General features: G+C 38.6%; 1 protein-coding gene across 1 annotated transcript in view; it reads left to right on the forward strand.

Annotated features, from left to right (window-relative positions):
- The window catches only part of LOC103903669 (retinoblastoma-associated protein), a 38954-nt gene that overhangs the window by 1184 nt on the left and 16099 nt on the right, over nucleotides 1-21671 (forward strand). Inside the window, exons 2-10 of the mRNA XM_009284913.1 lie at nucleotides 11-154; nucleotides 213-330; nucleotides 9726-9838; nucleotides 11825-11959; nucleotides 14058-14096; nucleotides 14756-14823; nucleotides 16358-16468; nucleotides 18810-18958; nucleotides 19687-19764. Coding sequence (XP_009283188.1) covers nucleotides 11-154; nucleotides 213-330; nucleotides 9726-9838; nucleotides 11825-11959; nucleotides 14058-14096; nucleotides 14756-14823; nucleotides 16358-16468; nucleotides 18810-18958; nucleotides 19687-19764 — 955 coding nt within the window. The remainder of the gene's footprint in view (nucleotides 1-10; nucleotides 155-212; nucleotides 331-9725; nucleotides 9839-11824; nucleotides 11960-14057; nucleotides 14097-14755; nucleotides 14824-16357; nucleotides 16469-18809; nucleotides 18959-19686; nucleotides 19765-21671) is intronic.

Genomic DNA, 21671 nt, shown 5'->3' on the forward strand with positions numbered 1-21671 from the left:
GCTGTCGGAGGTGGCGGGCCCGGGCTGCGCTGCCGGGGCTCTCTGCGCCCGGGGGTCCGGGTTGTGCCTCTTCCCGGGCCCTTCTGCGGGGCGGGGCGGCGTCACCCCGGGGCGCCCTTCGGCAGCTGGCGTTCCCTCGTAGCTCCGTGGTCCGGTACGTAGCCGGTGTGCTGCGCGGAGCCCCCGCTAGTGAAGTCTTCCGCTTTCCCTAGGCTCGAAATCGGCGAAGCTGACTTCGTTGTCCTCTGTGATGCCCTGAAAGTGTCGGAGAGCGTGAGGGAGAAAGCGTGGAAGACGTATGAGAGCTTATCGGCCGTGGATGGAGCTCTAGTGAGTACCCGCTGCTTGTACCTCAAACCTCTGTTGTGGTGTCTGCCCTGTGCCCGGGTTGAAATATTGAACTGTAACTTTGCTGGCCTGGGGGCCAAGTGTCTTGCGGCCCAGGCTTGTGTGGTATGACTTTGTTTTTTTCCAAGTGCAGTTGGACTGAAGTTGGATGTTGCCATGTGCGTGTCTGTATAAACTGGTTTCTATATATCTCCCTTTTTTTGTTACTGTTTTCCAATAAAGGTATGGACTCAAAAATTCTTTTAGATTACTAATAAATGACAGTAGAAAACAACACCATGTGATCAGCTAATTCTTCAAACCGCAAGTTATTTCAAATATGTCCGAGTCAGCTTTATACACAGAAACACACGATGAGATGACCTCTATCTCTTCCCGCTCCATCCTTCTTTATGAGGCTGCAGAAAGGGTCTGGAGAAGACTGTTGCAGAGAAAGGGATGTTTGTATGTTAAACTCTTTTTCTACTGCCTAATGTTAATCTGTATGTACTTATCGTTGAGGTATTTCCGTTCAAAGTTAGTCATTGGGCATGTGTAAACAGATTAAAATGTTATGCCCTTTCCTGATTATTTTTTTTCCCCTTCTTCTCAGTGTATTACTGCTGTCTCAACAAGCTGACTCAGAGAACAGCTACAATACAATTAAATCATGATTGAAGCTTTGTTATACAGACCTGAATTAGATGCAAAATACTTAGCTCTGGGGTATTATTCCCACTGTGTGGGCTAGCATCCATGTATTTGTTGTGACTTCTGCTTTTTCTTCTGTGACTTGAGCTGACCTGCCACAGCTGTGCTGTCACTAGTAATACCTTGTTGTCTGTGGTTTTTAAACCACAGGATGGGTATACTAGCTCTTGATGCATTTGAGTTTCACAACACAATACAGTAACAGCATGGGAGGGAGACTGTGTACAGGTCTTTTAGTAACAGATACAATTTCTGGCCCTGGATGTTCCCAGGGAATATTTACTTAAAACCATAGTTGAGCTCCTTTATATGAACTTAAACAGGAGTGGTCAGGTCTACTGAGTGACAAAAACAAGGCAGGTTTGAGTATAATTCTGCAAATTTCACCTACAGGTGAAATTTTCTTTTCACTGATCATTACCTAGCAGTGGCCAGATAAGACACAGGGCATTTGCAACCCTTCTTTTCAGCAGCTGAAGATGACCTCCTTTACCTATTCAGAAGAGGGCAATGACTAGATCTTCATTATGACATACAGCTAATATTTATTGCCTTGCAATTAAGGCCTATGCTAAGAGCCTTTCAATGTATAGGAAAAAGTCTACATTACATTGTGGTTCAGTCCAAGGCCTCTTCCTCAAACTTTCTGATGTATCAGCAAGGTGTTGAAGTGAGGAAGCTGGCAAGCGTGTGCCTCCACGGGGACCTGGCAGGCACTGGAGTTGCTTCTTCTAGCTGAGACCAGTGCAGGCTTCATTTGAGTGTGAAGTCAAGCAAATTAACAGCCTGGCTGATTGCTGCTTCTCTTTCTGAGTCAAGCTGTTATCATGGGGAGCAGGGCTTCTCAGGCTGACTGGTTCAGGTTGCAGGGATTCAGGAGGAGGCTGTATTTAAATGCCCACTCCTTTCTCCCCTGTGGTAAAGGTAATGTGTTAGAGGGGCTGTCCAAGGTTTGTCCTGCAAGCACCAGCTGCCTATGTTTTGAGCAATGTGGTTCAGCGCTAACCTGTTCAATTCTCAACTGAACAGAAAGTGCTTATGTAGCGGCTTTCTGTTCTCGAGCAAAAAGGAAATAGCAGGACACCAGTTGAGGCAAATACCTACTAGAACACTTCTGTTTAACCCTGTAGTTGGTTTGACTTGAGGAAGGTTGAATCATCAGACCATTGATGGAAACAGAGGTAGCATCCAATGATCTCACTCTCAAGCCATTTACAGAGCATAAAGACCTGAAACCTTACTTTCCCTGGCACGCTGGCCTTGTTCTTTGTGGTTGATCTCAGAATTGTGCCTGCCAGACCTCTGAGGATGTGGAAGGGACTTGTAGTGCTAGCTAGGAAGCGGCGTGGTCCAGACGTAAGGTGCTGTGGTAACTGGCAGAGATTCAAGGTGCAAATGTGGGCTTGGACCTAGTCTGAACACCCGCTGTATCCTTGCTCGATGAATATTTAGTGACTTAAAGTGAAAACATCTATTAGTACTGTCCTTTTTGGGTCACTTAGGGTATGTGTAATCATGTGCAAAGAGACTCTGCAAACAAGGTATATGCAGCTTAAAAGTATAAAGCAATTATTCTTGGCACATGCACACAAAAGATTACGAGGATGTAGTGACCTATCAGCCTAAGTGTGCCTGCACTTCAGTGAGACACCTAAAGAGTCTTTGCTGGCCAGGCAGGCATCAGTCAGGAGGAGAAAGGTTGGTATCTGCTGCTCCCTGGAATGAATCCTCTGTGCTGTTACCCGCTGAAGCCACTGGCACCACCAAAACTGTCTGATTCGCTGCTTTTTTCCTTCAGAATGTCACACCTTTCCACACTGATATTTTTTGTTTTGAATCTTTGAGCTACTAATGATCCTACTTCTCTCTGAAATTTCACCTTTCTTCTCTGGCATAGCTCTGCACTGCAGCTTTTCTTACAGTGCTCTCAACTTATCTGTTTCCGCGGCAATTTGAGTAAAGGATATACAGCTGCACCCTATCACAGCTGGGCCTTGAATCCTTGAAACAGCTGAATCCTTGTCAGAGGTGTGGAGGAGGAAGGTGACAGGAGAGAGATGGTTACATGATCTTTCTGGAAAATTGAGGCTGACTTGTAGTTGGAAAAACTAGACCTGCAGAGAGAGATTGTTCAAACCACTACAGCTCTCTGTTAAATGTGGTGGTAAAGTTTTCCTCTATGACAGCCAGAGTTTAATTACACTCTTCTACAATAAAAGCATAACTTGAAATCTCTGAGACAAAACCCCAAATGCTGGTTCCAGAAATGTCATACTGAATCAGCCCTGTTGGTGTACGGTGTGAAGGAAGGTACCTGATGCATGACCAGAAAGATGTTTTATTTTAAAATTCTTTTTATATCTGGTGAACTCCCGTACAAGTTTATTGTAAACATGGAAGTGTATATATAAATAAGAGCTTTTGCATTAGTGTCATACAGAGACTTTTGTTCTTTCTATCATTTCTCTCAGTTACCAAACCAAGCTGCCTAGGTAAACAAAATGTTTGGTTTAGAGTTACAGTTTTTACTGTCTTAATTTCAAAACTTACAGACTGGCAGGTGTTGGTTTAAAAATTGGCTCTGATGCTTGCCTCTCTTGTACTCTTAATTTTTTTGTAACTGTCCTGAAATCTGTATTATGAATCAATAGTACCTGTAAACTCTAGATGGAGTAAATAGATTTAGTGGACTTACTAATGTACTTTGGTGAGCAGCATGTGATTGTTGGTGTAAGAAAGACTAGGAGAGGTCCAGGAAGGCATATTAATCCTGCTAGGAAAAAGTTCAGGGCATTTGTTATGTTCTGCTACTGTTTGTTTTGGTAAAGAACAACAAAATGAGAATCTGAAGTAGAATATTGGGTGATGTAAGCAGGAAAAAGAAACTTGAGTGAATTGTTGCTTAGTATATTGGAAAGAACCAACGTGAAGAACAGATGACATGATGACTAAATTGGAACCAAACTTCTGCAAAGAAAATTGAAGTGGTTTAGGAAATTGATAGAAATTGGAGTCTGCCAAGAACCTTGAGGCATAGGGTCTGGTGTGCTTCAACCTCATTAGCCCAACTTGCTGTAGTATGTGGTGCGTGGGTGACAGCTTTATTTTTTGTTTGCTCTTCATAGCACTGTCTGGGAAATGTGGCCCACTGTTCTCCTGCTGCTGCTCAGCGGTTCAGACTCATGAATTCCTGAGTCATTTTTATCAAGTGTCTGTCTAGCCCACTATTAAAAAATTCTGATGATGAAAGATCTGCAGTCTGCATAGTTAGTCCTTCCTAGTTTAACTTTCTTTGCCCATGCTTTTTTCCCCCCCAAGTACTACACTAATCTGTTTCTGTGTTATAATTCAAGCCAGTGGTGATTATTCTGTACCCCATGGACGTGAGAATGTATTATTGCTGCCTTATTTTTTTTCCCCCAGAAAGTCTCTAGCATCTGAAGATGTTTCTGTCATCTTTCCTTGTTTCTAATTGCTCATCTTACCTTCCGAAATTATCTCCAACTGGTGACTTACACTGGTATGCAGATACTGCAGAGCACTTGATTCGCACAAGAGTTGAACTATGTTCTTAGTGAAGAAAACTTAAAAGATGAACTGTAGCTTAAGTGGAGGAATGAAATAATGAGTTCTTAAATGTAGCAAGGTTGCTCTATATAGACCAAAAAGTTAGCGGTCAGCAGGTCGAATGTTCCCAATCCATAAAATTTCACATTTAAATTAAATCAGTTCCTTTGGTTGTAGTTTCTTATGAAAAAGAAAACATTGTAGTTGGTAAACCACCTCATCCTCATGCTAAAAGGCACGCAGAGGCTTCTTGCTTTTGGCAAAAGCATGAAACACATATGAGCTAATGAAGTCTTTTCTGTCTAGAGCTTTGTCTCTTATTTATAGAACTGCAGCTAAACTGAACCTGAATCCACTGAAGCTTTGAGTGGATGAGCAAAATTACAGATGTTTTAGGATCCTCTGTTATTAAACAAAAAAACAAAGAGCTACTGAAAGTCCCGAAGCAAACATAAATTACCACCTTGGCCTCTTGCTGGTGATAATTCAGTGCCTTAGTAGCAGATGCATTGCATGTATGTGTTGTGCCCTTGCACTTTAAAAGCATAGCTAACTGGCATACAGTTTCTTTTTTTTACTCATCATCTGCCCATCCTGGGGAAAGACCGATGACCCTTCCAGTCTTGCTACATGCAAGAAAAATGTAATGGGAAGTTTTCATACCAGAAGAACTATTTTCATCAGTTCAGTACTTTCCATTGACTTCCATTACTTTTAGCTAGTATTATGTTTGAGTTTGATTTAATCTGTTGAGAACTAATAGTAATCTTCCATTCCAGACAATGTTCAATAGAAAATTTAAAATCGTTATTGCTGAAAAATGGGGGATCTAACTGTCTTTACACAGAACTTCTATGCAGACAGTGGGTACAGTATTCCCTTTCAGAATTTTTTTTTCTAGGAAATTTTTCCTACAAGTCTTAATTCTGATCAGTTTTCTATTGTGAATGCTTCTTGATTCTTTTTCCCTGCCACCTTCCCCACCTGTAATCTTAAACATATCTGTGAATGTTTCTTGTACCATCTAGCTAGTTCTCTATATTGATTAGGACGTGGTGGCTGGGGTTTTGGTAAGCCAACAAGTTCCACATCTTCCCCTTCAAAAATTAGGTTTTTGGTATTTGCAGTGTGACATCCTATATGCCATTTGATTCAAATACCCATCTGCGTTTGCATATTTCTCATGTACATTTCTCTTGACCTTCTTTTACACAACATCATTTGAAGTTTCTATTCCTGGATCACTTTTGTAGGCTGTCATCAAAACTGTTACCAGCGTTGGCAGAATAATAAACATCTCTAACTCCAAACTAGAACTGAGACTTCCTGTGACCATCTCCTCCTTGTGACTGGTTTAGCACTGGAGAACCTCTTGAGGTAGAGAACAGAAGTTATTTCTGTTAGTGCCTTTAACACCTTGCAACACTATCTGGAAAGAAGAGAGGCGAGAATCCCATTTCACAATAGTTCAGTTTGATGAGCATTTTAAGCCTATGACTCCTCCAGGTTGTTTTCACTAGATTTAGGCAAGCTGTTGATTTGCTAAAAATAGATTAAATAGTAGCAATAGTTAAGTCCAGAATGAGAAATAAGTATTTTGAAAGAGTTTGTAAGAGTTTTAGATCTTTTCCTACAGAAAACTATATTGATTCAACAGAACTGACCTACCTTGCCCAAAGTCATAGCATTGGTTCCCCAGAATCCTAAATAAAAAAAAACTATGTAGACTACTAGATGCTAAATAATCTTTGAGTTAGTGATTGGTAGGCTTTGATTCAGGATGAGTTGAAATAAGGTCACTGGAAGTCATTGGAACTGACAGCCAAGGACAAATGTTGAGCCGTTGTCCTGCCTGTTTTCTGTAGTGGTACTGTATCAACGAAGATCTTGAGTCAGACTGTGGTCAAGAAGAAAACCCTCAGAAATGAATTTCTGGCTGTGAATTTGTCTTGCGTCCATTCCCATGCCCTCAAGTCCATCTGGGATGAATTGTCTGGCTTTGGCTGTAAACAAACTGTTAATTTGTGTCATAGGATTGGCTCCCCTGGAGTTACAACACTGGCAAAATAGTCGAACGGAGTGATGCTGCTGCATTTTTGTTCTGCAGTCAGCTTTAACTCATTTGTGTAGGAAAGGACTTGAAAAATGTCTGTGAGCTTTGGGAGGGAAGGGGTATGAAGAGGAGAATACTCAGGAGTCTGACTTGCCAGGAAGACCTCTCCTTATGTCTTCTCCCCTTCTCCTACCTCATGATGTTTATATTTTATGTATTAAAATCACTAAAATCTTCATGCATGGGTATGTGCAGATAGTCTTATTTTCTGAGGAAACTGCAGTTTACCTGCGTCTCTGGGTGTTTTAACCAGCAGCAGCTGGTGGGATAGGACCAGTCTGGTGTTCTTGCATGCTTTCCCCTCCTCCCTCACGCAGCTGATGTTAAGAGGTGGGCACACTCAAGAGCTGCTAACCTTTTCTTTGCTACTAGAACACAATCATAATCTTATTAGTTTATCTTGGGTTCTGTGTAATGTTTTTTGTTAGGCCAGCAGTCATCCAACATCTGTCTGGTTGAGGAGGAGGTGCCCAAAGTATCCTGTAACACCAGGAGCAGATAAGGGGGTAGTCCTGATACTAGAGTTTGACTCACCATAATGGTTTGAATCTAGTGGATTGACAGGCTGCCTCTGAGACTGCCGTCTTGTTTAATGGTAGAAATAAATGAGTTATTAGCCCAAACCATACTGGATAAGGAGTTTAAAGATTGTTCTTGCAAAACCAGACCTCACTCTTACCAAACAAACCATTGCCATAGCCATCAAGCATTCATCCTCCCAGGGTAGAGCTAAGCTGCCTAGGAGAGCTAGGCTTGTTTGGATAGGCAGCAAACTAGGAACAATTTCACCACCTCCTAGCATTCAGTCCTCCTGCCCTACGAGATGTTACATTTACAGAACAGTGTCATGGTCTGAGTTTGCAGGAGCATGAAGTGAGGGGAACTTCTTTATTAAACAAGGTCAACTGACCCCAGTGGCAGTGGTGTCCTCGGTAAGTGAGTAGTTATCCTTCTTCTTGGTAGGTCACTAGCTAGCCTTAACCTTCAAGATTTTTTACAATGCCTCACAGACATATTAATGCAGGAAAATAGACATTCCCATCCTACAGGACATTTTTTGTTCTTATGTGCCTGGTAGCTTGTTGTACATGTCAGCAAAGGATTGCCGAGACTGGCTGAGGCGGTGGGAGCGCGTCTCTTAGCAAAGCCTTTCTTCTGTGCAAAACCCCTCGAGAGCAATTTTTTTGCCTCATCTTTAGGTTGCTGGTGGTATACGATGGTACATAAAATATCTAAAAAGTGAGGGTTTCCAATAAACAAAGAGACAGTGACTGTTTGATATTAATATCCATTCCTTTATGTATCATCAAATGCATCTCAGTCTGTTAATAGCTTCTTTCAAAATAATTTTCTGTTGTACAAGGTGTCACGATTCATAGAAGTGCTCAAATAGGAATGCAGGAAGAAAGTAGTAACTTAAATAATGGACAGTTACCACGTTGTTGAAGGTGGCTGGTTACTTTAGCATTCAAGCCGGTACTATAACTGTTATCAATTGTACAAACCAATGAAACTTCTCCTTCTTTGGAGGAGGCCCCAGCCAGTCTTCATGGATGTATAAAGACTGGTCCCAAGAAAGAAGCAGAGCAATTGCAAAAAAAATGTATATCATTATTGGCAGCGTTAGTGAAACTGTTGTTGTATCATTTATGGGCATGGCAAGCTATTTGTCATGGTTACACTGCTGAGTAAGCGAGGACATGAGTGGGTGCTGAGGATGCAGAGCCTTTTTCGGGGTAGTTTTGGAAGACCCCATAAGATGGAGGGAGCCAGGTCTGGTGCAGTCTTATTCCTCTTGCCTTTTGGGAGTATTTTCTAGAGTGAACTGGCCCCTGTGTCTTGCATTGGTGTTGTCTGGGAGGCAGCTAGGTGGAGTGATCGGGGAAAGGATAAGAAAGTAGGCCAGGGAGTGGGCTAAAACTAAGCAGCGTAGAAGAGCAGGAGTTCAGTATTTCAGCTCACTAGCTCCCAGGGGTCTGTTTCACCTGCGTCCTCTAACAGATGTCACATCCGACCTAGAGCTGCTGAGAGACACGCTCAAACTCTGCTCCTTTGCTGAAGTGGCTGTGGGCCTGGGTGGCGTTGGAGATTTATTTGTAAGGATGCCAAATGTCCAAAGAGTATTTTACGAGTTTGCTGTTTTAGGAGTCTTGCAGGGCTGCACCCATGCCTAGTTCTGTCTTCAAAATAGCTTTTTTCCCAAAACCTGTGGTATACCTGCTTAGGTTTTTCCCTCCATGCTTCTACAAAACATCCCTCTTTAGAGGTTTTCCACTGAGATGCTGTTTTGGTGGAAGGGTACTGGAATCGTAATGGATGCCCGGCTGATGCTCCAAGTGACTGGCTTGTGAACCATCAGGAGTGAACTCCATGTGGATGGCACGTCTGTCATTCTGGGATGGCTTTTCTTTGGTGAAGGATGATCGGCTTGTACCTTACTTCTAAGCAGCAGAAGACAGACCTGAAGTGTAGATGTGTGGTAGGAAAATGCCTGAAGGTGCTCGTTACGATCATGCTTTACTAAACAAAGAGGTGGGTTTGTGGTTCAGCTGTGATAAGTGGTTGAGACCTAGCTGGAGAATAAAGTTCGTGAGTATTTATTGCCTGTCCTTTTAATGATTTTATATTTCTTTCTTATGGCTTCTCTCCCAATTCCTTAACCTTCAGTGTCTTGTTGTGGTTAAATATAGTAACTTTGAAAAAAATAATTATGGTTTCTGCTTTGCATAAACATTCCATGGAACGAAAGCTGTTTTGAAGCTTTGCTGAATTGTATGGGTAAAATTGATCTTGTATTCTAGGAATAACAGTTGAAGTGCCTGGTCTTTCATCTGTAATGTAAAACTTGTAGTGGTTCTCAGTTACCAAATAATTGGCTATCATAGTCAAATATTTGCTTGACGGTGTTTTGTTTTACCATTTCTAATCTAGTTTGGACAAATTAATACTTTCCATATATTACCCTCTTTTACTGCATAATAAAACCGATTTTCTCTTTTTCTAAAAGGCTTATAACAAAAAGAAAAAGGAAACATGGGGAGTCTGTATCTTTATTGTAGCAATTGATCTGGATGAAATGACATTCACTTTCACAGAGCTTCTGAAAAGTATAAGCATAAGGTAAGTGAATTTAAGTGTGTGAATTTAGATTTCAACAATTAACTAGTCAACATTTTTATAAAGAGAATGTTTTTAAAGCATTGTGAATCTTTGTGCGTATCAGGCTAGTTGATTTTAAAGTGAAGGTTCCTTATGGGAATTTTGAACATTTTGGTAAACTAGGTGTCAACTATTTTAGTTGAGGGAGCAATGATACGTCTTTGATTCAACTGTGATTGGCTTTGATTGTATCACACAGCTGATTCTTTTTCTTGTTCAACCTAAAGTCTTCATCAATTTAACTTGGTCTAAACTACACTTAAAATATTTTCCGTTCCCTGTATCAAGATTTACTATAAAACCTTTTTTCCAACATTAGGCTTAGGCTAAATCAAGAAGTGGAAAAAAAAGTTACTCTTCAGATAGTTTGCCAGCATGCCGCTCTTTTTCAAACATTTTAATGCCAGTCTAAATTTTGTAGTTTTGTACATGCTTTTTGCTAGGGGATTGTTACTGTTATATTGTATATTCACTAAGTTCATAATACAGAAATTAAGATTATAGGACAATATCTGCTTTTAAGGTAAATTTAAGTGGCAACAGCAATAGGCATACCCTTGTGTTAGATTCATCTAAGGAAAGGATTCCAGTGCCGTCTGCCTAGTAACGGTGCTGTGTGTTGAAAGCATGTGCAGGAGCAGAGCCTTCAGATGCTCTAGGGCAGAACACCGGGCACGTTGTGGTGGTAACCCCAGGCTTGGGGTTAAATATCCTTTTCTTGGAAGTCATCAGTTATAATTGGACTTCTCCATGCCGCTCCTACCTTGCATTGTCTCCCAGAGCAGCGGTCAGGTCCCATGTTTTGACTTAATCTCTTCAGTCTTGACTGAATTGGAACCATGTGGATGAAATCTAATTGCATTTGTGCAGTGATGTTCAGCATGTTCCACCTGAGTACAGACCAACTTGTGCTGCAAACTGAAAGAGACTTTTTTAGCTTGGGGTTTCGAAGAGTAAGCTATTACTCTGCCGATTTTTATTTTAGCAATACTCAGTTGCATGTTAGCCATGGGCTTTTTGTCAGCTATATGGTCAATCTGGCAGAGACTTCTACCATCTTATCCTCTAGAGCCACACAGATATATTGGAAAGATTTTTCATTCCAAGGTAAAAGAATTCCCAAATGAACTTCTGACTGTTTTTATATTCTGTTTTTTAATCTGACAAAGATCAGAAAAATCTCTCAGAATCCAATATTCTGATAAAGGATCAAAATATACTTGATATAGTTGAAATAGTTGAATATACTTGATAGCTTCCTCCTCCTTAATTTTTAGTAATCTGCTCATTTTGGTTATGAACAAAACAACAAAATGCTTTCTTGATGGCCATAATATTACATGGATGAGTAGGGAAAACTTTGGTCCCCTGTGTAATAGTATTTCTAAAGGGTGGGGCTGTCCTTGCCCCCAGTGTCTGTTGAAAGACTTGGAATACCATATAATTCAATGCATTCATCTCAGTTTTCATTCCTAGGTCTCTCTTTAGCATGGATGGAGCCAAGGTTCATGTTCTTAGAGTAGTAAGAACGTTTCTGAAGTAGAACTTTTAGCTAGAACAGAAGAGTTAAGATGTCTGTGTTGGATATTTGTGGTTTTACTGGCAGAGCAAGGAAGAAAGATGTGTCTAGTTAGCAAATTCTGACTTCCAAAGATAATATCTGTGCTAGCCAAGAAAATTCTCTTTCTGTAGTAGAGCCCATATCGCGAGAGGCCTGTGCTACCTAGTTGAACAGTTTTCCTACATCTGGAAAATTTAAAGGTGGTATATGGGGCTCAAGGTAAGCAAGTAGTGTTTTCCAAAGCAAGGTTCTCAGTCACTGCTAGTTGTAATAAGAATATGCTGGAGTCAGGTGAAGTAAGGCAATGAGCTTTGGTGGGGTTTTTAAAGAGTTATTGCAGAATGGTCATTCTCAGATAATCTGGCATCTTTTTTCCTTTTTTTCAGTGTATGCACATTTTTTCAGTTTCTGAAAGAGGTGGATGTTAACATGGATACTGTAAGCACTAAAGTTGATAGCACTGTATCAAGGCTGAAAAAGAAATATGATGTATTACTTGCACTGTACCACAAGTTTGAAAGGTAGTATATATTTTTAATTTCAAAATTATGAATGATTTATGGCTGTCAACATTTAAGTATTTAGATTTTTCAAACTGTGTATTAGAAGAGCCCATTTAAACTCTGTGTGCTAGTATTTACAGAACAGTGAAATGGAACTGTTTACATGCATTAATAAACACATCTTACATTTTACTCCATAACTATTACAATGCTTTGTTAAGCAATCCCCTTGTTGCAGAACAAACAATAGAAGGGCAGCATGACAACTGGTTGCTAGTCCCTTTGTTAAGCTTTTTACAAATATAAGGATTGGTTTACTGCCTAATACTGTTTTTATTTAAGGGGCTTTCCATTTCTACCTGCCCACCCCTCTGCAAATCCTGATCCAAGAGTTTCTTTCTAGGGAGTTCTGGAAAGAAAAAAAGCACAAATAAGATAGTGTCTCTCTCCCAGATCTGGAACTGACGGCTGTTTGTTCCAGCATCTGAGGGTGTTGCAGAGCCTGCTCTGTTAGCTGTTCTCACTTGTAAGCAAGGTAAACCTTCCCAAGTGGTTTAGCTGACCATACAATGAAAATCGAGGGGAATTCTCTTTGCACAGAATAAACTGAATGTGCTTACGGTAGAGTGCTAAGAGCTTTCTGTGTGTAACTTGAAAATCAGGAGATTCTCAAATGGATGCTTTTTTTGAGTTGCTGTTACTCCAAGGTGGTAAGTTGCTGCACTCTATGCTTTAATATGAAGACAGAGACGATAAAAGCTTTAGATCCTTTTACAGGCTAATGTGTGCTAGCATAGATGTGTATTGGCAAGATCTGGTATCCTCTGAGGCAATTTTTAATCAGTCTGTGGAATTCTCTATAGCATATACCAGTAGAAAACTGTTTCATGTTATTAAACATTTTTGTAAGGAAAAATTTCTTTACTGAAAGAGTGGTGAAACATTGGACCAGGCTGCCCAGGGAAGTGGTGGAGTCCCCATCCCTGGAGGTATTTAAAAGACGTGTAGATGAGGCGCTTAGGGACATGGTTTAGTGGGCATGGTGGTGTTGGGTTGACGGTTGGACTCGATGATCTTAGAGGTCTTTTCCAACCTCAATGATTCTATGATTCTATGATTCTATGATTGAAGCATCATTCCACGATCCTCGCATTACTTGATCCCGTTGCTTCAGAGCGCTGTGGTATTTTTCACTTACAGGAGTTCGAGTCACTGTAACTTTTTCCTCCCAAACCACAAAAGGCTCTCAAATATCCCTTAAATGATCCTTGAAAGGGGTTAGCAGGTCACCCCTTGGTAGTTTATAGAATCAAGACACAAATGTGATAAAAGTTTTATTTGTCTTTTCAAAGTCCAATCAATCACGCTTACCATTAGCTTGGATAATGTGTCTATCACAACATTTTTGTAAAGTTTATTGTTGCCTTAAAGCTATAAAGTTCTATGAAAGTTGTAAATAATTTGTTTTTACCCATTACAAGCCTTTTCTGGGCTATAAAAGTGTCATTGCAGATTTACACAGGCATGTTTTGGTCTTTGTCCCTCCTCTAACTCTTCTTCACTTGCTTACTTTTTCAAAACTTGAATTGCAGTAACAGTTTTTTCAAACAGAAGGATTTGAAATTCGCGTTTTTCCCATTTTCTTTTTGAATAAGCTGAACTTACTGAAATGACATGTACCTAGAATAATTAGGAAGAAACATTATACCGCAAGGCTTGCAGTGACACTGCAGAAAGAGTAAAGGTTTTAAAATGCCCTTTTATAGAGTGTTCTGTGCAGCTGTAGTGTATACTTTGCTGTGTTTTAAAAGCCACTGAGTAACAATGTACATACAAATCCTGTCTTTCCGGAAGAAAACAATAACAAATTTTATTATACCAAATTAAAATTGTTCTGCTATGCAAGCTTTGACATAAGCATGCAAGCCAATAGCATTATTTCAGCTCTGGCAGGGCTTTAGTTGGTCTGTTGTTAATCTGTTCTTCAAGAGTTGGCATTTTTTTAAAGTTAGAATAATGTTTTGTGAACTGGCATATTTTTTTACTACATTGAAGTCAAAGATATTACACAGTTTGCTTTTAGAAAAGTGTTTAAATATAATAATTTATTTTCTAGGACTTGTGGCCTTATTTATCTGGAACAACCTAGTAGTGAGTAAGTTTGACTTTCCTAAATTGTGTTTGTCAAGATAAGATGAAAAATGTGTCAGGATTTTATTTTTTAACCCATTAAGATTGACCTAAGTCATACTATGTCATGTGTTTAATTTAGATTTAGTGGGGACTTTGAATTTCAGTGAGAGATGATGAAAGCTGCAGAAGTGATATATATATATTTGATCACTTCCTCCATGAAGGATCGCCACCCAATGGGCGGGTGTCTCGGCATGGTGGAAACGAACATTTGGAGAGTGAGCTTCCTAATCATAGCAACAAATGAATGGATGAAAAGATGCCTTAGCAACTCCCAAATGAGCTTGCTTCATGCTGTGACTGGAGAATAGGGCATTAGTCAAAGGCACAAGAGAGAAAACAGCTCGTAACAGTTAAGTGAATTATCCACATTCACTTTCTTTTCCAAGGGTGATACAGATACTTCCTGATTCTTGAATGGCTTTACAGAGACTTAAGTTCTTCAAATGTGTAGTCATAATTACGTAGGGAATGCAATGAGATCACTAATAAAATTAACTATATGGGAAATGTTGCATGTTGTCTTAAATTGTTCCATAGACTGAAGCGTGTTTTCAGACATTATAGTTTAAATTATTACAGAGCTGTTAATGCGAAGACTTTATTTTTGTGTCTCTACAGGATTTCTGCTGAACTCAGTTCTGTATTAGTCCTAAAAAATTACTGGATTACTTTTTTGCTGGCAAAAGGTGAGTTTTGATTAAAAGACAGTTATTTTAATGAATATTGTTGAAGTGAGTTTATGGGTTTGTTTTACGTGTCCGGTATGAGTCTGGCATCCTTATTACAAATGTCCGTAGTACAGGCCCAGAATGTTTTTGTTGTGTGGCTTTTATAACTACTCAGTAATATTTCTTTCTATACAATTTGGCTATTCTTTTAACTTCTGTTACTGCCTATGTATATAAATATATTTTTTCAAGCTTTATAAGATTTTTTTTTTGTACTTTGAAGGTTGGTATTCTGTATTTGAGTTTATTCTGATGTGCTTTATAATCTGCCAATATTTTAATAATGGATGATTACCTGAAAAGACTGGCAGAATTTTTTAAATAGGCTTATATATTTTATAAATATATATAAATATACAAATAAATAAAATTTAATAATAGTAAGAAATCACTATAAGAGAAGTCCCTGAAGTTATATGTACTACAATTCTTCCTTGAAAAGGCTGAAGTTCCAGTTAAAGCTGAGTAATGAAACAATTACAGTAGTCCATGGAGTCCCGTCTCATTGTACTATTCCTACAAAAAGGAATGAATCATGCATCTTAATTGCTGCTTACTCCAGGTCTGTGTTATCAGCGAAGCGTACACATCTCTGCCATCGAAATTGGTCTTGGATCAGCTGAGCTTCGTGGAGCTTTTTCACTAGGATTCTCTAAGCATAAGCATAAAGCAAAACCCACAGAGTTTTTCTAGCCTGCCTTTTCATTGAGAATAAGGAAAGCTAAAATTTAGCAGCAAGTAGATGAAGTCACAGGAGCGCCTGGGTGATGCTTGCTAATTCTGATAGAAAATAAATACAAAAATTGCACGTGTAAATAGAGCACAAGTAGTTGTCTGTAGCTGTTCTGAATCGCTATTGGCTTTCCAAATGTTTCGTGGTGATGCACGCCATCTTGGAATGGCCCTGTAGATCTTCTCTGGCATATGAATCATAATTTGGGAACAGCTAGAATAATGTAGTTTTTGAATTAGCTCTTCATGCTAATATTTGTGTGACTTTTAAGTCTTTTCATATGAATCTGACAGACTAAGCATACAGTGTGTGAGCATGTTTTGAATTTCTCTTCACTATATACTAGCAACTCCTGCTTTCTGAATACTTAGCAGCTTTGACAAAGCTTGCGTAAGACCACAGAAAAGAAAGTGAGGAAGAATTGCACAGAAATAAGAGGTACACGTAGGTAAAATAGTCTACACAGTTACTCCACTGTAAAATGAAAAAGAAATAAGGAAGGAGCACTGAGAGGTAGGAATTTTATGCACAGTAAATTTATTTATATGTGTGCTATCTCTAAAGCAACAAACCTCTTAAGAACTGTGAGTTTTAAAATCAATAGCCTTTAAAGAACACTGGCATCCTGTATGATGCTTTCTGAATTCTAATTGTAGTTTTTATTAAATGTTCTTCCAAATCTTTATTTTTTCAAAATTACTTTTAAAATTAAGTCAAACATCTCACAAAGGCTTTCTCTACCTTTTTAAACGTTTGCAGGTAAAGTGTTGCAAGTGGAAGATGACTTGGTGATTTCTTTCCAGTTGTTGCTGTGTGTCTTAGATTATTTTATCAAACTGTCACCTCCTGCTATGCTCAAGGAACCATACAGTAAGGATTTTAGTTTTTTGTTCACTAAAGTAGAAAGTAAATTGGTTAAATTTCTATTAAGAGTAATGCTAACATAATTAATACTGAAAAACTTCTTAAGCTTATTGAAATGGATTTTTTGATGTTTTAGTTCAATTTAGATGATAGTGAACTTGAATTAAATTATCTGAATGTGGCAGCATATTTAATATCATTCGGGTTTTTTTCTGTTTGTACCATCCGTTTGCTATGTCCTCTGCCCATACAAGTTGTTCAGGGGCTTGTTAAAACAGCAGTTTTACTTAGCTAAAAGAATTCAAGGTCTGGGTAGATGATGCCTGAGAACTATTATTTAGGTTTGCTTTGAGTTACAAACCAAAGAGATGGTGCTATGACTCTGTTATTTCATTGACACGTAACAGTATGATGACAACAGAAATGTGCAAGATACTGGACTATACAGACATCTAAAAGAAATGTATGATGGATAGAAAACCTAATTGCACTGGTAGCTCAAAATAAAACGGTAGAGGTAAAATGTAGATAGCTTAGCTTTTATTACATCCCCTTTGTTATTAGCAAGTGTCTCTTCTTTATTTTAAGTAAAAATATAATGGGTCTTCACTATAGAAACTTCTGTTCAGCAGTAACTTTTTGTACATTCAATTTTTATACCTAAAACCTGGGAAAACCTCACTAAAAAGAGAAAGTAAGCATTTATGTTAGCTTTCAAAGATAGAATTCTATTTTTGTTGAATATTTTCTTCTGCAAGCTATGGAATTATATACTGAAGTATTTGGAGCCACAGTATGTAGAAAACAATTTTTTGATACTAATTAGTTTATCCTCTGCTGGGTTTGGATGCGACACTAGTACTTACAGCCTAAATCGACTTGCTTTATTTCTTTGTTTCACAACTAAATATCCACTTGGGTTATAACGTCATAGAATAGATGATATATTCACTGCTATATTCTTTAAATTCCGTGTTTTGGAGGATATTTATCTGACCTAGTAATTATTTGTTGCAGGTAAGAACAAATAACCTTGCTTTTATTCTAATGCCAATACAAATAAAGGATGGGAAAGGATGGACTTGTGGCAAGCAAATCCCTGCCCTCCTCCAGTATTATTTTGAATTTAAACTTGTCCTTAATAGTGGGACAGACATATGCTACTGCTTATTTCAGAGGTTATAAAGCAGATCTCTTTCAAAGAACACGGAATTGAACCTACCTGGTTTTGAACTCTCTGTTCACACTGATTTTTTTTTTTTTTTTTAGTGAAACTATGAAGACTAGGAGCTCATTATTAGAAACAGTTTGGTTCTGTGCATTGTATCTTGAAAAGAAACGCTGCCACTTCAGACTAAATTGCAAATATGGGTGTCACTGTCATAAGTGTAAAGCATTAGATCTCTAACTTCAAGCTGTGTGATACGTGAGGATGCTGTGTAAACTGTCAAACAGCGCTTCATTCTTTTAGCAAGTAACACAATGTATTGTTCAAATCCTCGTGACCAAGAGGCTTCACGTTGTGCTAAATGATGTCAAGCTTTATGATCTGACTAAGGCTGAGGGGGATTAAGATGCAACCACCCGAGCAGTGTAGTTTGTCAGATTTTCTCAGAACAGTTATCAAATACAAATGTAGTTACAGATGAGAACAGCATGCTGATCAGAGTGTCAGTTTTAAACCAACAATATTTAATGATATTAACGTACATTATTAATATAATTCACATATTTGAAGCTGACAATATTGATGCCATCTACTTTGCGCTTAACAAAATTAAATATATTTACCTCACTGAATTAAGTTTTTTTGATATCTTCTTCAAGGTGAACTTGTTTGTTCCTACTTGTTTGCCTGGGGGTATTTGGGGAAAGGAGGAATTCCCTGCAGAACCATATTCCAGGTTCCCACCAGCACTCAAGTCCTGCATTACTTTATTAACCTTCAGACATGTAGAGTGAAGTTACTCTTTCAGCTCCTTGTTTTACACTTCTGTAAAAATAGAAAACACAGTTACTCATCTGTGAAAAGATAAGATTTCCTAGCTTTGCAAAACAGATGCTTATTCAAAGCTATGTACAAAAAGTGGTATTACATTCTGTGTTAAATAGCTTTTTAAAAGCAAAATATCCAAATACTGATATAGGCATTTAAAAATTAGTTTTCTTTTTGTATAGGTTTTCTGTAATGAAGGTTTCTTACCCAGCTGAACAGATGAAAAGGGAAATATTTAAGAAGAGGACCTGAAAAATCGTATAAAAATTTAAATCTCTTAGGTTTAAAATTTTAAATCTCTTTTTTCTTAAGACGACTCTAACCTTATGATGGTTCTGACTATCTTTGCAGAGTCTGCTGTGACTGCAGTGACTGTTAATGGTTCAGCTCGAACTCCAAGAAGAGGTCAGAACAGGAGTACACGTACTTCAAAGCAAACTGATACCGATACAAAAGTCATTGAAGTCCTTTGTAAAGAGCATGATTGTAATTTAGATGAGGTAATGCCTGTGTTTTAAAGTCTGTTAGATCTTGCTGCTAAACCCCATCTGGAATATGCATTTATTTCAGTGGTCTTTTTAAATCTCAATACTTGTGCCTGCTTAACTATTCTGTCAAGTTCAATAGTGAAGGCATTCTACCATTCTGTAGTTTCTCTAGTAGGTAGTTAAAAAAAAAACCACAAAAAACCCCAAAACAAAAAACAAGCCCTTTGGTATGGGTGATAACTTTGCCAGGGAAACTGAACTGTGAAGAATGCAGTACGAAGTTATAGGCTGATCACAGCATGTAGCATGTGGATGCAGGGCTGCTCTGATGGGGTTTCACAGCTGCATCCCATGATGGGGAAATGTACACAACAAGCACATTGCTTCTGTGTGGGATCTTAAAGACCCCATTCCCCTTTTCCTTTGCTGATAAATCTATTCCTGTGTAAAAAGAACTGGTTTTTGAATATCCAAGCAGGTGATGGAGGCAGAAATATAAGAGGGCTGGGAAGAGTGCAGTTCTTTCCCAGTTTAGTCATTTAATGTTCCAGCAATGGATTACATACTGCATGCTTGCATATCACTGTTTTGGATATGTAAGCAATTTCATTTTTGCTTTATTGAAAACAAAGCACAGTGCATTACAAAAGTGCCTCAGTTTCTTTATATAATGACATGAAAGCAGTGTATGCATGGCTGCCTGTGTACATTGCTAATGTTACCTTTTTTCTTTTTTTTAGGTCAAAAATGTGTATTTCACAAGCTTTATTCCTTTCTTGAATTCTATTGGTATTGCAGCGTCAAATGGACTACCAGAGGTAATTGGAGGAATTTAAGACAGTTCAACAACAGTGCTTTACTTCATGCCAAATTGCTTAAGATTCCCTTTACACATTGATGAAGTTCTAATAGGTTCTTTTAAAATCATCTAGCAAAATGCATTGCTCTTCAGGAGCGTGCCTTAGCAGGGATTCCAGTATTCATGGAGTATATTTAGCTTTTACATTTGAATTTAATAAATTAATTTCCTGAGGCTGAACCAGTGCTTTCGCTCAAAGCAAAACATGACATAGGAGTTGCATATCCATGATCTTGGTGAGGCCATTAATCTAAAATACAGCTATTACAATATCAGGTGTCTGAAGTCAGGCTATGAATGCATACAGTCTTAAATAACACACCTTAATTTAAATGTAATTGAGACATGTTACTGTAGTCATGTTGGAGAGATATCCAAAAGATTAGGCTCAGTTTCACAGCTGGCAGAGTTTGGACTGCTGTGTCCATGCAGAATTACTTTTATCTTACTGAGTTGTAGCCTGGATGCAGCAGACTACCTCTATGCAATCACATGCAAGAGAGCGCCTTAGTAGGTAACTTCTTGCAATGTATTTACATCCATCGTTCTTAAAAGAGTAGGTTTAGCTGTGGGTCACTGATAGATGTGGTCACCTGAAAATAAGCAGCTCTGAAGCTTATCAGATTGAAGGTCTACAAGATTCAGCCAAGTATATGTTCTGTTCAGTTTCATAATCTGTTGCGTGGGGGACAAAATACAAGACCCACTAAAGATCTTAATCTCTTCCAAAATTAATTTCAGGGTATCAGCAGTCTGTTTAGACTTTTTAATTTATGGGTATATATAGTTGCGAAGCCCTGTATGAACTTCCAGGCAAAGGTCCTTATACAGCCTATTCTCAAATCAATGAGGGTTCTCATCCAAGCCTGCTCAATTGAAGCGCAGTATCAAAATTACCAGTCTAAGACTCTACTGGTGAAAACTCTATAAAATGATGCATTTGAAGAAAAATCCAGTCACATGATCCTTGCTCCTGAAACTTGAGTGCCTGAGGGGATGTTTTAAAACAAAGCAGAAAGTTACAGCTGTATTTCAGAGGTAGTCAGTTCATATATGTACTCCAACTAACCAATTGTAGCCAAGATCATCAGTGCAATAGCTAGTAATATGGGACATTTAAATTTACTTTAATTTTCATAAAAAACCACTGAGATTTTGATAAATTTTAATGTTATTTCCAAAACAAGAAAAGCTTTTGAGGCTTGATGTTGGTATTTCATTTGTCTTCACTGTGTGTTTGATGGTCAGGCTTTATGAACTGATGAATAGATTGATTCAGAATTCTTATTTTTGGCTGAAGGTTTCTTCCCAGTTAGCCCAGTACAGCCATTTTGTCTAAGAGCTGCTGTTTTTTGCAGTGAGAATCTGAATTTTCTAGAAGTTTATGAAATACTGAAATATTTCAGACAAAAAGAACACATAAGCCATTAGGAAGATAATGAAAAATGAAAAGATAATGAACTTTTTAAATTTAAAAAATAGTGATAATAGGAATTGAAAGATAATCTTTGATTTAATAGTCCTAATCTCAAAGTTTTAACCATGAGATCAGTTTGGAGCAAATGCATTTGGCAAAGGTAAAAGGAGAGGATGAGGAGCAAAGCTGTGTAGGAGGTATTTGCAGCTTGCTTTTTCTTGGGACTGGAGGGGAGACTAATTTGGGTTCATATGCACTGTTGCCTGTTTTTCTGGCAGGAATTTGCCAGAGCACAGCATCATTTAGTATGTTTAAGAGCTCAGGGAACAGATAATTGAGGTGACTGCCTACTTCTGTGGGAGCACAGCAGCAGATTTGAAGTGGAGGCTAGTATCTGGCACTGATAAAAAAATTCCAGACTTCTAGTTAATGTTAGTCACTCAAAACAA

This window comes from Aptenodytes forsteri, unplaced genomic scaffold (genome assembly GCF_000699145.1).
Source record: "Aptenodytes forsteri isolate BGI_AS27 unplaced genomic scaffold, ASM69914v1 Scaffold199, whole genome shotgun sequence".
NCBI classification, from domain to species: domain Eukaryota; kingdom Metazoa; phylum Chordata; class Aves; order Sphenisciformes; family Spheniscidae; genus Aptenodytes; species Aptenodytes forsteri.